The sequence below is a fragment of the Zootoca vivipara genome, chromosome 3 (genome assembly GCF_963506605.1).
Source record: "Zootoca vivipara chromosome 3, rZooViv1.1, whole genome shotgun sequence".
NCBI classification, from domain to species: Eukaryota; Metazoa; Chordata; class Lepidosauria; order Squamata; family Lacertidae; genus Zootoca; species Zootoca vivipara.
In genome coordinates, this window is record NC_083278.1 from 4,651,168 (window position 1) to 4,667,705 (window position 16,538).

General features: G+C 46.8%; 1 protein-coding gene across 1 annotated transcript in view; it reads right to left on the minus strand.

Annotated features, from left to right (window-relative positions):
• SETDB2 (SET domain bifurcated histone lysine methyltransferase 2) overlaps nucleotides 1-16,538 on the minus strand; it is a 41,784-nt gene that overhangs the window by 3,615 nt on the left and 21,631 nt on the right. The window contains exons 16-21 of the mRNA XM_060272260.1: nucleotides 14,214-14,347; nucleotides 13,644-13,751; nucleotides 10,753-10,886; nucleotides 3,495-3,541; nucleotides 1,056-1,120; nucleotides 543-612 (exon numbers count right to left, since the gene is read on the minus strand). Coding sequence (XP_060128243.1) covers nucleotides 543-612; nucleotides 1,056-1,120; nucleotides 3,495-3,541; nucleotides 10,753-10,886; nucleotides 13,644-13,751; nucleotides 14,214-14,347 — 558 coding nt within the window. The remainder of the gene's footprint in view (nucleotides 1-542; nucleotides 613-1,055; nucleotides 1,121-3,494; nucleotides 3,542-10,752; nucleotides 10,887-13,643; nucleotides 13,752-14,213; nucleotides 14,348-16,538) is intronic.

Below are 16,538 nucleotides of genomic sequence, written 5' to 3' on the forward strand. Positions count from 1 at the left end.
TGCGCATGCGTATGGGCCTCCCCCGACCCGGAAGTGCATCGGAAATGACCTCTTCTGGGTCGGGAGAGGCCCATACGCATGCGCACAAAGGATTTTCGGTGATTTTTTACCGATTTTGAAGATCGCCGCCGCGCCGCGCGCTGTAAGAGCGGGCGGCGGCAGCGGGCGGCGGGGATCGTCGCGGGCCAGATTGGGAGGCCTAAGTGTCCGAGACCATCCAGCAATGAATTAGGAACAATTCTGGGAGAAGAGAAGAGAGAAATGCTGAAATCAATGAGTTTGGTGGGAATGTTTGCAAAGGAAGATTTTTTGGCCCAAATGTCTAAGTAGTAGTTTGCCTAACTGTATACTTCTCAGAAGAAAGTATGTTTCTGTATCAAGTCACATTTATATATATAGGAAATGGTCTCTATAATAATCATGAGTGGCCAAATTAATTGCTCTACAGCCATCTTTGTAATTTGAGTCACATTCCTGGCAAAAAGCTGCAGAACAGGCTATACTAGAAATTGTAACAAGTGCCAAACACAGTGAAGTCCTACCTTTCTGCTGGTCATTTTTTCTCCTAAGGACCTGTTGTAGGCTCTCTTCTGCAACTGTTTCATTATCATTCTGTCAAAAGTGTTTTTAAAAACAAGTTTGCATATTTATCAGTATTGTTCAGAACACTAACAACAATGTTCATGTTTTTTCCAGTGTAACAATCCCCACCTTTACACGTTAACAAGCTTGGAGCTGAATCCTATCCATGCTCTGCATTTGGCATATGCTGTATCTTAAGCTAAATTATCTCCCAAGTAATCCATGTATTAATTCATATCACTTTTCCTCCAAGCAGCTCAAAGTGGCACACACAGTTCAACTATGCATATTTTATTTTCCAAGATTTAGCACCTAGCAGCAGTCAGAAACTAAAATAGGTCAAAAAAGAACAAACTGAATTAGAACTCAGTCTTAAATCACATGTGAGACCAACGTAGCAAGGAAGCATGGCTCATTGGAGGAAACTTGCTGTGGAATGTAGACATTAAAAAAGGCTTTAAAATATATATTACCATTTTTTTTCTACTGCAGGAAGAGTTCATTAGGATTGGGGGCCGTCCCTTCTTGCTGTCCTCATCTAGGAATAAGATAGCTGCTGCTTATATTGATTTATTATAGTACTTCAGTAAGTTATAGCAAGATACACTATAAAAACAGACAGAACACATTAGAATTACTTCTTTTTAAATTCCTCTTAAGAGTTACGATGATAAGGACTTAGGAATCACCCAGTGAATTGACATAATGGCAAAATGGAGATTTAGTGTGTTTTTATTTGTTAACAAATACTACTTCTTGTATCTTGAATATCTAAGTAATACTGGCACAAAAGAGTGCAATAAATTATTTCCCCCTCTTTGCACCTTGGGCCAAGTCAAAAAACTACCCTATGCGGTCACACACCAGTCTTGAAAAAACAATCACAGAATTGTGGGACAGTATTGTTAAGTTTCATGCTATTCATGCTTTTACTTTTTAGCCACAGAACACACTGTGTCCACAACCTGAGTCTCTCTCTCTCTCTCTCTCTCATTTCAGTTATGAGCCAAGTACTAAAAGCTTCTCCCAGCACAATTCTATCCAGAAACAAGAAAAAGGAAAACATGGGTCAAATCAGAATGAGTTGGTGGTGGAAGTACTCTCTGAAAAGTGTCTTGGAATTGGCAGGAGCAGAAACAAGAATGAATAAAAGTATTTTGGTGTGTAATACAATTCGGCGGATAGGAAAATACCACCATTTGAAAGAACCAACATTTACTTTAAACTGTAAACAACAATTTTAAGAAAGCTAGATAAGCAGCAACAATAACCATTCTTGAGATGTTCCCATCTCAGTGGCCAGCTGCCCTTTCGCCCTCAACTGTCCCTCCGTCCTACACAAAATGTGAAGTTCAGAGTCTCTGAGCAGCTGCACATATTTTGTAGGTGCAATGAGCAGAGAGACAATATCAGGCTGCCTTGTGGGCAATTTGTGTGGGCTTTTTGAGAAAATTAGTAATTTTCTGTGTCTTGGAATCTGGCCATTTTCTGAATAATTAGGAATAATGTCAGCTGATGCGTGATGCCAACCTAAGTGAGCAGGGAATTATCTACAAGGCACTAGTTGATGTGGAGGGCAGAAGAGAGGGGGGCTTTGCTTTTCTGAAGAGCTGCACAGAGACAAAATCAGAAAAACAACATTTGTTGGGTCCAGTAATGAGCACCAACCACTGGAAAACTCTTCCAGGTGGAACTTGAACTGGATAAATCACTGCTGAACCAGACCAACCTCTGACAAAAAAAAACCACAAAATCTGCTATGGTATAGTGAGTATTTTGTAGTTCTCTTGTTCATATGGGTAGGAGAAAAAATACATTGGTTTTCAGGGTTCTATAAAAGCACTGTTGACACATTTTTTGTCACGTTTCAATAGTGGGGTATGTCTAAACCAGTGTTTCTCAACCTTTTTTGGGCCAAGGCACACTTGTTCCATGAAAAAAATCACGAGGCACACCACCATTAAAAAAGTTTAAAAAATTAACTCTGTGCCGCCGTATATTGACTATATAATTATGACTGTAAGAAACACTTGCCAATTGCTGTGTTGGTTGCAATCCATAGCTGCCAAGTCCGGATCGTAAAGATCCGGGATCGGCAGCGCATGCATGACCGGAAGTTGCGTGACGCAACTTCCGGTGGCGCTTTGCCCTTCTATGGGCACCAGAAAATGGCGGCGCCAGTGCCAGAAGTCGCTTCCGCGCATGACCGGAAACACGTAAAAGCGACTTCCGGTGCTGGCGCCGCCATTTTCTGATGCCCATAGAAGGGCGGAGCGCCACCGGAAGTCGCGTCACGCAACTTCCGGTCATGCGCGGAAGCGACTTCCGGCGCCGGCGCTGCCATTTTCTGGTGCCCATAGAAGGGCAAAGCGGCACCAGAAAAATGGCTGCCGGGAAAAAGCGAATTTAAGGGACAATGCCGGGATTTTCTGCCAAACGGGAGACCGCCGGGAAACGGTGAGAAAAAAGGGGTTTTCCCGGCGGATACGGGATACTTGGCAGCTATGTTGCAATCTCCTGTAATAAGGCTTCACAAGCCGCTGATTTCTCTGCCAGCACAATCCTTTGCTCAGCAAGTTTCAGGTTGAGCTCATCCAGCCAGCTTCTTTAAGTTTGTCTAAAACCACCCTCCCGGTGGCTGTTGAGAGCTGCGCTCGCCCCGCGTCATGACCTGGCCGGCTTCCTTTCCGGTGGGTCAGTGCTGTTTATTGGCGGCCGCCAGGCACGTGACAATGCAAATCGCCCTTCTCGTCGCCGCAGGTCACGGCACACCAGCCAGCGTCTCGCGGCACACTAGTGTGCCGCGGAACAGCGGTTGAGAAACGCTGGTCTAAACAAACATTCCATTACTGCATCAGCTAAAAATGACTATTTGAAGCATGGAGAAAAGTCTGATGAGGAAAAAAACTCACCATAAAAGCTTGTCTTCTTGACTGGGTCATGGTTTGGACAGAACATTCTAATACATTGGAGAAATAATGAGAGAAAATAAATTGAATTAATATATAAACAAAAACATTCATTGCTATTAAAATGTACATAAAGGTAGTAAGACACAGTGAAAAGAGTTCAGTTCTGCAAGAATGGTAACACTGGTACTTGCCTGAAAGGAGCACTAAGACACCCCCAAGTGCCGATTCAAGAAAGGGTTTGATGTGCTATTTTTGCAAGAAAGAGTCATGAGTGTCTGGCAAGCTATGTAGAGTGGAGTGATCAGTGTTTACCAATGAAATAGTGATATTGTTTTTCAGAGAAAAGAAAATTCCTTACTATAGAAGTACGTAAGTTCTCCATTCCAGAAACTTTCAGAAGTAGGCACCTCTCCTTGACGAGGAGACAAAGCCCAAAAGCTTCTGAGTTGTATCCAAAGCAACACTAAGTCAAGGTCCTGTCAAGGCAAGGATTTTCACTTGTGCCCTGGCCTTCTCCTTCCCTTGCACTGTTGCACACAGAAGGGTGAGGGCAGGCTCACAGAGCAACAAGTCCCAAAGGCAGGAAGGGAAAAGGGGGAAATATCGTAAGGGAAAATTTCAACATCCTCCCACCAATCACTATTGCTCTGATGATTAAAACTAGAGCCCCACACGCCTGCTTTTAAGTTTTAAAACTATTTTAACATCTCATGGACCCTCTTCCTACCTCCGTGTGCTCAGTCTGTCTCCTGAGCTTGCTGCATTTATCAGACTCAAAGAATCATAGAATCATAGAGTTGGAAGATACCACAAGGGCCATCCAGTCCAACCCCCTGCCAAGCAGGAAACACCATCAAAGCATTCCTGACATATGCCTGTCAAGCCATATGCCTTAAAGACCTCCAAAGAAGGAGACTCCACCACACTCCTTGGCAGCAAATTCCACTGTCGAACAGCTCTTACTGTCAGGAAGTTCTTCCTAATGTTTAGGTGGAATCTTCTTTCTTGTAGCCTAAGTCCATTGCTCCGTGTCCGCTTCTCTGGAGCAGCAGAACACAACCTTTCACCCTCTTCTATACAACATCCTTTTATATATTTGAACATGGCTATCATATCACCCCTTAACCTTCTCTTCTCCAGGCTAAACATACCCAAGTTGTGCTTTTAATATATCCCTTTTAACAAACTCCCAACCATCATGAACTCCCTTCCCTTTTAGTATTTCTGTCCATGGGATTTCACCCAGCGTTTCCCTAAGTTTTCTGAAGTCGGCTTTCTTAAAGTCTAGAATTTGAGTCTTAGTATGCTTGGTTGCTCCTTTCCGCATTATAAGAAGAGCATGATCACTCCCACCTAATGATCCTGCCACTTCTACCCCACTAACCAGGTCATCACTATTGTTTAGGACCAGATCCTCTTGTTGCTTCTTCCACTTTCTGGACAATGAAGTTGTCTGCAAGGCCAGTGAGGAATCTGTTCGACCTTATGCTCTTGGCTGAGTTTGACATCCAACAAATATCAGGATAGTTGAAATCCCCCATTACTACTACCTAACTTCCTTTTGATTGGTTGGCCATCTGTTCCAGGAAGGTTTCATCTGTGTCCTCAGTTTGGCTTGGGGATCTATAGTAAACTCCCACAATGAGAGCACTGTTATTTTTCTCTCCTTTAATTTTGACCCAGATACTCTCAATATGGCTATGAAGTTTTAAATCCTGGATCTCTTCACAGATATACACATCCCTGACATATAACGCCACTCCTCCTCCTCTCCTGTTTTGTCTATTTCTCTGAAATAGATTGTATCCCTCTATTACTACATTCCAATCATGAGACTCATCTCACCAGATTTCAGTGATGCCTATTATGTTGTATTTAGTTTGCTGTACCAAGAGCTCAAGTTCATCTTGTTTATTTCCCATGCTCTGTGCATTAGTATGCAGACATTGAAGACCATTGATCTCTTTTTAAAGGAATTTTTCCTCCCACCACTAGGTCTGCGTGGTGTTTGCTCCATTTGGTCCTTGACATTTGGATGATCATCTTCAGCACTTGATAGACTCCTACTTCAGGACCACTGTCTCCCTCCCCCACATAAGTCAGTTTAAAGCCCTCCTGATGAGGTTTTTTTTAGTTTCATAGCAAAAACATTCCTCCCAACCCTTGTGAGGTGCAGCCCATCACTTGCCAGAAGTCCATCTTCAAGAAACTGCAGATCGTGATCTAAGAATCCAAAACGTTCCTGCTTGCACCATTTGCAAAGCCAGTTGTTCACTATTTTTCCCTCTCTCCCTGGGCCACGTCGTTCAACTGGGAGGACAGATGAGATGACAATTTGTGCATTTAATTGCTTCAGCTTCCTGCCCAGAGCCTCATAATCACTTTTGATCTTCTGGAGGCTATGGCTAGTAGTGTCATTGGTTCCCACATGGACCAAAAGGAAGGGGTATTTGTCAGTGGGTTTTATGATTCCTTGCAGCCCTTGTTACATCTTGGATCTTGGCCCCGGATAGCCCAAGATATTGACTACCTATATTAAAAAGGTATACCAGAGATTGTATTTCTTGCAACAATTAAGGAAATTTAATCTACCCCAAGAATTGTTGGTCCAATTTTATAGAGGTACTATTGAAACTGTTCTCTGTAATTCCATTACTGTCTGGTATGATACAGCCTCTAAGCTGGATAAGAAGAGGCTTCAACGAACAGTAAGAACTGCAGAGAGGGGAATTGGTGTTAGTTTGCCTCCAATAGAGACACTTTATGCCACTCGAGTTAGGAAGAGAGCAGAGAGAATTGCTGTACCCTTCACATCCTGATCATCACTTGTTTGTTTTACTCCTATCCGGATGTCAGTACAGGACTCTATATACAAAAATGTCTAGGCACAGGAGTAGCTTTTTTTCCTTGTGCTATCAAAATGTTGAATCTGTAGTTGTGGGTGGAAGGGAGGCCAGTTGGTGGTATGGGGTCTTTTCACTGTGCTGTTGTATTTTGAGGGGAATACTGTTTGTATGAGGCACGCTTTTCCTTTACATTGCAATGTAGTCGAAGCAAAATTCCAAGTATGGTTGATACTTGGCCAATAAATTATTCTACAGTGGTGCCTCGACTTACGAATCTAATCCGTTCCGAAGGCACCTTCGTAAATCGAAAAACGCCATTGGAAATGCGATTTCCCATAGGAATGCAATGAAAAGGGAAAAATTCGTAAGTCGAAGCAACCCTATCTAAAAATTCCAAAGTCGAAAAATCCCTATCTAAAACCGCCATGGTTTTTCCCCAGATGTCGAGACATTCGTAAGCGTGCGACCATTACCCCCATTCGTAAGTCGAAAACTTCGGTTGTCGAGTCGTTTGTAAGTTGAGGTACCACTCTGTCTGTCTGTCTGTCTGTCTGTCTGTCTGTCTGTCTGTCTGTCTGTCTGTCTGTCTATCTATCTATCTATCTATCTATCTATCTATCTATCTATCTATCTATCTATCTATCTATCTCCCTTCTCCTTTCAGTGTTGTGTCTTTTAGCTTGTACACTTCTAAGCCATTATGGGATGCTTTAAATAAACAAAACAAACTATTGTAGAAACGAAAACTAGTCAGGTCTGTAAAATTCCATTCAAATTAGCTCTCGCTAGCTATAAATTTCAATTCTGCCAGACAAGGAGCTCTTCACAATTTAGAAGGTGAAAACAGACAACTTGGTGACCACTTGAAAACAGCTGCACCCTGGCATCTCAATTGCCTCTGGCCCCTCCATCATGCCAGTAGCCCAGTGACTCCAAAACAAGAGAGGACATTCCATTATCTGAATTCTTAAGACTAGTCACAAGAGTCTCCACCTTCTCATGACAAAAGTTCCTGCACTTCAAGTTACAAAGACTCACATCTCTGTCTATCAAGCCAGCTAATCAAAATTATTTAAAATGAATAGATTGGGTTTTTCCTTGGCCCTCTCTGCTTAGAATTTATTCAGCATATTTCCCATGAAATCCAATACAAGACTTTTAATGCCTACTGAGACGTAAGCAGGTATAGAATGGCATCCTAAATGAATCACTTTTGTTGACTCTTCAGTATCTCCGAGTTCATACCAAGTGCTTGATTCTGCCACCTTGTAGGTGGATTTGACAGCCAAGGTGAGCAACTTATAAAAGCGGGCATACCATGAATTTGCTTACTCACATCTTATTCTGGGGGATATAAAAAGCTTATTTTGCTGGTTCTCAGCAAAGCTTGAGACATTTCAGGATTGTTTAGGTTCGGATATTGGGTGGTAGCCAATTGAAAGGTTTTTGGACTGCAGAGGAAGCTTCTGTGAAAAGAATGAGGGCCAATTTTTCTACCTTCCCCTTATTTCTGCAACTCTGCTGGGCTTCCACAAACTTCCTTGAAGCCCCTGAACTGAGCTGCCCCTGTGCTGCACTAAATTGGCGCAGTGCGGCACAGGGACTTGCTTCCTGCGCTGACACCGATGCTGGAAATCGCGTCTGCGCAGAAACCGGAAAATGCAGGCGCACACGCGATCTGGCCCACGGAGGGATCTCTGCTGGAGTGAACCAGCCCAGGCAAGGAAACCTTGCCGACCCCTGGTCTATTATCTGGCCATTAGGTGCCACAGCAGGTGCTGTGATCTTCCAGCAATTTGACTTCCTCCTCCATTGTCTCCCCAGACAGACGGGTGCCACCAACAGGCAAAGAGAATACCACCCAACTGTCAGGGGACCATTGGGGTCAGGGGAGAGTCCGGTGAATCGCGAGTGGCCTCAGACGCTGCCAGAGCCCCAGAGCTTAGCGACCGGTAACTTCCTCCGGAAGGTGAGATAGGGGCTCAGGAGGAGGAGCAGACCCTGGGGGATGTTGAGAGGAGGTTTCCAGAGACAGAGCTGCAGAGGGCAGACCAAAGCACTCAAGAGGGGGAGGATCCACAAGGGGCAGCTCTAGTGGAGAGGGCGCTCCACCAGCACCCTCACCCCAACAGAGAGGGGGGGAAGAGGAGGGACCAACGGAGGAGATTCCTGGGTGCCCAGGAGGTCACGAAGGGAGGTGCTTCCGGATTCTGGATCGGATTAGAACGGTCATGCTTTTTGACGCTCTGTCTTGTACATACCGTGTTTCTCATATTATAAGACATGTCTTATATTAATTTTTTCCTCAAAAAAACCCAACATGGCTTATTTTCAAGGGATGTCTTATTTTTTAATAAAGTGCACGCGGGCGCTGTTTGCCGGGCTTGTCAAGCCCAGCAAACAGCGCCCGCCGATCTTCGGTGACAGGCGGGGGTGGGGGGAGAGCGGAGAACGATCTCCGCTTTCCCCCCCACCCCGCCCGTCACACAGCACAGGGCCGAAGATCGGCGGGCGCTGTTTCCCGGGCTTGTCAAGCCCAGCAAGGAGCGCCCGCCGATCTTCGGTGACAGGCGGGGGTGGGGGGAGAGCGGAGAACGATCTCCGCTTCCCCCCACCCCCGCCTGTCACACAGCACAGGGCCGAAGATCGGCGGGCGCTGTGTGCCGGGCTTGTCAAGCCCAGCAAACAGTGCCCGCCGATCTTCGGTGACAGGCGGGGGTGGGGGGAGAGCGGAGAACGATCTCCGCTTCCCCCCCACCCCCGCCTGTCACACAGCACAGGTCCGAAGATCGGCGGGCGCTGTTTCCCGGGCTTGTCAAGCCCAGCAAGGAGCGCCCGCCGATCTTCGGCTCTGTCCCCCGATGCGCTACAGCTCGGGGAAGCAGGCAGGGAGCTCCTGCTGGGTCCCGCGGCTTCGCCTCTCGCTCGGTCGGGGCTTTGCGATAGTGCTTATTTTCGGGGTATGTCTTATTTTTCACCAACCCTTTGAAATCCTGTCATGGCTTATTTTTTGGGGATGCCTTAAAATATGAGAAACACGGTATCCTATATAATAATGTCCAAGTTGTCCCTGCGTCCAGTTGTCCCGTGTGTCCCTGGGGTACTGCGCATGTACCCCAGAGACACAGGGATTGGATGGAGGGACAACGGCCAACCGCCGCTCCGCCAACTGCCGTTCCGAAGCCCAGTCTCATGCTGGAGGTGCGCGGCGAGGCGGCGGGGGAAAGAAGCGCTCCCCCCCGGCAGCCTTGCCGCGCACCTCCGGCATGGGACGGCGCTTCCTCGGCCGAAGCGGCAGCGGGCGCCGAGGGAAGCCGGCTTTGGCTTGGCGGCGGCGGGAAGAAGAGGAGGAATTCCTCCTCTTTTTCCCACCGCCGCCAAGCCAGTCCCCAAGCCGAAGTGTGGCGCGGTGGGGGCTTTTCGCTGTTTGACTTCCCGGAGTGAAGGGGGGGGGAAAACGGCAAAAAGCACCCGCCGCGCCGCACTTCGGCTCGGGCCTGGCTTGGCGGCGGCGGGAAGAAGGGGAGGAATTCCTCCCCTTCTTCCCGCCGCCGCCAAGCCAGTCTCCAAGCCAAAGTATGGCGCGGCGGGTTTTTTCGCCGTTTGCCTCCCCCTGGGGGGAAGGCAAACGGCGAAAAGCCCCCACTGCAGACTGGCTTGGCGGTGGCGGGAAGAAGGGGAGGAATTCCTCCCCTTCTTCCCGCCACCGCCAAGCCAGTTCCGGAGCCGAATTGCGGCGTGGCGGGGGCTTTTTGCCGTTTGCCTCCCCCTTAGCTCGGGGAAGGCAAACGGCGAAAAGCCCCCCCCCGCGCCGCAATTCGGCTCTGTCCCCTGCGCGCTTTAGTTTGGGGAAGCAGGCAGGGAGACGCAACAGCCCGGGAAGCTGCGGGCTGTTGCGTCTCCCTGCCTGCTTCCCCGAGCCGTAGCGCATCGGGGGACAGCCGAAGATCGGCGGGCGCCGTTTGCCGGGGTTGACAAACCCCGGCAAGCGGCGCCCGCCGATCTTCGTGTGACAGGCAGTGGGGAATGCAGGCAGGCAATAGAGCAAGCGCCTGCCTGCCTTCCCCGCTGCCAGTCCCCCGGTGCTTCGTGCAGCGCTGCTGGGTGCCGACCCGGCAGGCCGCTTCCTTGATCTGGCGGCCTGCCGGGTCGGCGCTGATCAGCGCTGCGCGGAGCACCGGATCGAGGAGCCGGCATGCATTCTAGCGCCCGTTTATTTAACGGGCTGAAGACACTAGTGTATATAATAAAACCCTGTAAAAACCAAGCACGGGGTTTGGAGCCGCTTACTCGTGAGGAAGCTACCAACACCATTACACCAACCCCCCCCCCAATAATGGTGTCAAAGTAAAAGATAAATGGAAGAAAATTCTCAAAATGCCACAAATTTTAGAAAAGAATTTGTTAAATACCGGTAAATGCCTTGAATTTCATTTGTTTCTATTGCAGCATCATCACACAAAGCACAGAAATAATGGTAACTTCTGCGACAGGTTTTTATCTCACAGCCAACAGTAGCTCCTTTCTTGCGACAGAAATTGCATATCTGCAAAAAATGGATTTTTTAGTCTAACAAACTATACCATATCAGGTTGGTTCTGATGTTAGCAATCCTAGCTTTCAGTGAACCAAAAATTTTAAACCACAGTCTTTGGCATGGCTACTCATAAGTAAGTCCTACCTGAATTCAATGCAGCTTACAGCCAGGAACAGGGGTTAAAATTGCAGTCTAACTTTGTCCAATCATTACTAACTTTCTTTTGCAATTTTAACTACAGAGAAACATTTTTGGTTAAGAGAAATGCTGTGCTTCTGTCAAGCTAATGGTTCGGCTAGCCTATGCCGCTACCCCACACTTCATTACATTTATATTCTTTAATTTAAAAGCATGTGGTCGCAGCCTTCATGGTATCTCCATACTATTATTAGTCAGCATTATTATTAGTCTATTGATAGCATCCCATATATTCAATTTGTGGGGTGCCATGAGTGGGGTAGTACCTCTGGTGGGGGACATGTCCTGCTCCTTCTGGGGTAGTTGGTCCACCTCTGGCCCTCACCCTGCCCTCAGCTCTCACCTCTTAGAAGCTGTCAGCGTGCAACAGCAGCCCCAACCCAGGAAATGGCTTTGACTGGGTGGCTAAACCAGATGTGGAGCCAATGGGTCTCAAACTCTTAGTGGGTTAAGGACTTTCCTTACATGCAAAGAGAGGCTCCAACAGATTGAGCAGACAAGACCAAGAGTGGGTCCAATGCTTAAGAAGGCGGTTTTCTGCATGTGCTGTTGAGGGCAGTGAGGGGCAGATGGGGCTCATCAACCTGGGAAGGGAGCCCATCAAGGAGGAGCCTTCTGCTGCCTTTGTACCGTGTTTCTCATATTTTAAGTCATCCCTACAAAATAAGCCATGGCAGGATTTTCCTGAGTTGAAGAAATATAAGACATACCCCAAAAATAAGCCGTAGTGGTGGGAGCAGGTCTGGATGGCGCCATGGAAGAGGAAGATGCCTGTAAGCGCCTGGAATCGGCTGCTGCTGCCCCTCCAAAATGTCCAGCAGCATGCACCGTGCCAAGCGCTGACCCGGCGGCGGGACACAGCAAGAGCCGCAGCGCGCGCTGCTCCGAGCCCCGACCCGGCGGCGAGACCCGGCAAGAGCCTCAGCGCGCGCCGCGTGGAGCCCCAACCCGGCGGGACCCAGCAGCATGCCCTGCTGAAGCGCCGACAACGCGCGCAGCAGCCGCCAGTTCCGGGCGCCGAGCCGCGACAGGAAGAGGAGGGACGCAGCGGGACGCAGCTACAACGACAAAAAACACCCGGCCGAGCCTTCATTGGCCGCCGCGGCTGCCACTCGCTGGTCCCTCCTCTTCCTGTTGCGCGCGCTGCAGGTCCCCGCCGGTCCCGCTGCTGGGTTGGCGCTTGGCGCTGGCGCTACGGGACGCAGCAAGAGCCGCAGCGCGCGCTGCTCCGAGCCGGGATCCGGCAAGAGCCTCAGCGCGCGCCGCGTGAAGCCCCGACCCGGCGGGACCCAGCAGCGTGCCCTGCTGAAGCGCAGACAACGCGCCCAGCAGCGCAGCAGCAGCCGGACAGGGGAGGTACCATACTGTAATTTTTTAAAAAAATAATAAGACACCCCCCGAAAATAAGCCATAGGCTTATTTTCTTGAGAAAAAAAGATTATAAGACATGACTTATAATATGAGAAACACGGTAGGATACCTTCGGGAGAAGAAAAATCCAAGGAACAGTAAACCCTACATCAGCGTTTCTCAACCGCTGTTCCGCGGCACACTAGTGTGCCGTGAGACGCTGGCTGGTGTGCCGCGATGTGCGGCGACGAGAAGGGCGATTTGCATTGTCACGTGCCTGGCGGCCGCCAATACACAATACTGACCCGCCGGAAAGCAATATTTCTCCTCCTCTTTCCCAAGGCTCAGTGCAAACGAGCCTGGCGGCCGCCAATAAACAGCACTGACCCGCCGGAAAGCAATATTTGGCAAGTGTTTCTTACAGTCATAATTATAATATAGGGTGGCACAGAGTTAATTTTTTAAACTTTTTGAATGGTGGTGTGCCTCGTGATTTTTTTCACGGAACAAGTGTGCCGTGGCCCAAAAAAGGTTGAGAAACACTGCCCTACATAAATCTGGAGTGTAGTCCCAGGACAGTTGGATGGTGCCTTGTATGCCTCTGCTTTCCTTTGGACCCCATCAGCGAGACTGAGAGGTGCAGGGGACTTGTTGTCTGAGCAGCCCAGGACCGTCAGACCCATTGCCCAGGCATGCGCCCAGGGAGGTCACTTTGAGACAGACAGGTGCCAGCAGCAGCTATTACATTTCTAGTAGCAAAGCATTAGATAATGTAATTTGCAATCAAGACTACAGTTACCTTATATACAATGGGATGTTGTTAAGGATCACAATCTGATGATGTAAGAATTCAGACTTCAAATTGGCGCGAACATTGTTTATCCCTTTGATGGCATTTTAGGTACAGTTCTTAGAGTGCACAAGGGATGCTTTGAGGGAAAAAGCCAGACATTTAGCCAAGACTATTGCTTCTCCCTTCATTTCAGAGAAATCTAGTGAGGAAGAGTGGTTGCCAAAGCAAGTCTTTCATTGCTATTACAATGGCAGGGTTTGTTTTTTTGAGCAGCATTACGTTAAAGTGTTCTTTTCTCAGAATACTTGCCAGTATATGCCTCTTAACTAAACACCCCTGACCTAAGCATCAAAAGAAATAATTCTGAACTAATTCTTCATAATCTGCTTTTATACACATAAAAATGTAAAAGGTTGGTGTCTCACCAGCCTCTTTCCTCTTTTTATCTCACTCGTTACTGAAGCCACATCAAACCTTATATCGAGATTCTCAGGGTTATGTTCTTCAGATTCCACAAATCCGGAGGAATATAGCTAAAAATAAAAACATAAATGAAAAGAAGTAAAAAATCAAACCAGGAGATACTACAATGAAGCAATAAGGAACAGCAGCAACAGTTGGGAAGTGATTTAATTTAGTGTTCTATCATATATTTGTTTCTTTTGCATGGTTCTCTGCATCTTATCCGCAATTAAGAACCATTCAAAATAATGTATATACAGTACTTGGATTTTATTTTAACTACCACTTTTCCAGGTTGAGCATGCAACAGCCCTCCCCAGCCTTATGCCCTCAAAATGTTTTGGAGTACCAACTTGTTTAAATTATTGTTTAAATTAAATTATTGTTTAATATGGAGGAATGGTTGTAGAAGTTATTGTAGATAAAGTTGATGTGTTTATTAGAGAAAAAACTATTGCTGAAATTTATTAGTAACAATAATTAGCGAACCATTTTTGGTTTTTCTGTAAAAAGCAAAATGAAGTAATCCTCACCAAACAATCTTGATGAACTGCAAGGTTCTGTCCTTCAGCCACATACATAATGGCACATTCTTCACCATCTGGGCAAAATGCACATTGTCTTCTTACCATCTTTGCCATTATCCAAATTAGCTTAGCAAAGTCACCTTAGAAAAGGATTTTAAAGATTAGCACAACACAAACACCATCCCTGAACTCTAGATGCATATAACTAGAATATCCTCAATGTTATCAGTGAACTTCTTTAAAAGCCTTACTTTACTCCCCAAATGTAATGGAACTAGAGGCCTTTGATCCAGTGGAGGGATCCAGCGGCAAAAGGGAAGAGATTTCGCTGATCTCTCCCAACTCTCCAGAGCTAATTTTGGGTACAAGGCACTGCAGGGGGAAGGAAATCAGCAGTCATCATCTCTCTCTCCCTTCTGCTGGTAAAATTATTCCCTGAGCAGAACTCTACTTATAGGTGCTACTATGGATTTTAGCCAATGAAGGAGATAGTCTACATGATATATTTTACATTTTATTTAAAAGCATTTACTTAATTTTTTAAAAAGCATTGCTTAAGTTTTTAGAACAAAGAACAGTACAAATAAAAATCTTAACTGCAACCACTGAGCATCTGAATACAGGTCAAAATAGTTATAAATATACTAATAGATCTTAAATATGTACACTTGACATAGGGGAAAAGGTAGGCAAGAAAGGAACATTCCATAGATGAAGACCCTCAGGAATGTTGAAGGAAGACTCACTGTGTTTTGTTTCTGATTTTTCATTTATAAACAAGATACAAAAAAACTGCAACAAAAAATCAAAGCACTCAGATATTAATTCATATAATGAAGACATAAAATACGAAGCATCCAATGCTAGATGTTTGAGGGATAAAAGGTAAAGGGACCCCTGACCATTAGGTCCAGTTGCAGACGACTCTGGAGTTGTGGCGCTCATCTCGCTCTACAGGCCTAGGGAGACGGTGTTTGTCCACAGACAGCTTCCGGGTCATATGGCCAGCATGGCTAAGCCGCTTCTGGCGAACCAGAGCAGTGCACGGAAACACCGTTTACCTTCCCGCCGGAGTGGTACATATTTATCTACTTGCACTTTGACGTGCTTTCGAACTGCTAGGTTGGCAGGAGCAGGGACCGAGCAACGGGAGCTCACCCCATTGCGGGGATTCGAACCACCGACCTTCTGATCAGCAAGCCCTAGGCTCAGTGGTTTAACCCACAGTGCCACCCGCGTCCCGTTTGAGGGATAGAATAGAATAGTAATTTATTTGCCAAGTACTTACATACTTGGAATTTGCTTTGGCTAATTTTACAATGTAAACATACTTTATACAAAATACTTTATACAAAATATCTGTGTGAGGATCAGAGTATGCAGAACACTATTTCAAGCAAAGAGGAGCCACTCCGACTGCGCCTGGAGCTTTTGCTTTCTGTCCCTGTAGTGACTTCAGAACAGGTTGAGGTGGTTGTTGGTGCCTCTGGCGCCGAGTGAATTGCTCTAGTAGTTGATAATGCTTGACTTTGCTATAAAACGGATTCAGGTCATTTGCCAATTTTTGACTCTCCGGAGCAGAAGAATATGTTCTCTTATATTCAGTAAAAGTTGTTCTCTTATATTCAGAAATGTTCTGTAAATTCTTCTGAAGAGTAGCCGAGACATGTTTGAGAATTGAGTCCGAATCATAGGTTCGTTTTGCCACTATAATCTCCTTCGTCAGTGCGCTCTTAGCTTGGTTGTACAAATTTCTGTCTCCTTTCCTCGAACCCTGCTGTCAGGGAGGTTGCTGGCTACCCTCGAGCAACGACACTCCAAACCATCTTGTCTTTAAGACTTTTATTGTGAATATTATTTACAGTGAAGAGCTTCATGAAAACATGTCTACTCAGTGCTATCAGATTCTCCCAATGGCGCTTTTCGGCTCCTCCCACAGCAGAGTAGTTTGGGGACCCCAAATCTCCCCCCCTGTGTTTGCAAGCCGCTGATCGCCTCAGTTCCGGGGTGAATTTGAAAGGACGCCCCTCTGGTGTTTCCCCGCTAGAAACCTCTGCTGGCCCCTCCTCCCTTGCTGGTATCATGGGCTGTAGGCGGGGCTCCTGGATGCTGCCTGAGCCCTGGACCCCTCTGCTCACTTCCTCCTTCCTGTCTCCTGCCCCTCCTTTGAAGAACTGGATTTGATGAGGGGTGGCTGTTCCCTGTAAGCCCACCCCCTTACACCTCCTCTTTAGCATATCAGAGTTTCCTTGATTAATAAGGTGCAGATCATCCATTTTATTGTCAAGTGTTTGAAGATTTAAGAGGTACAGTATATAGATGGTAAAGCCT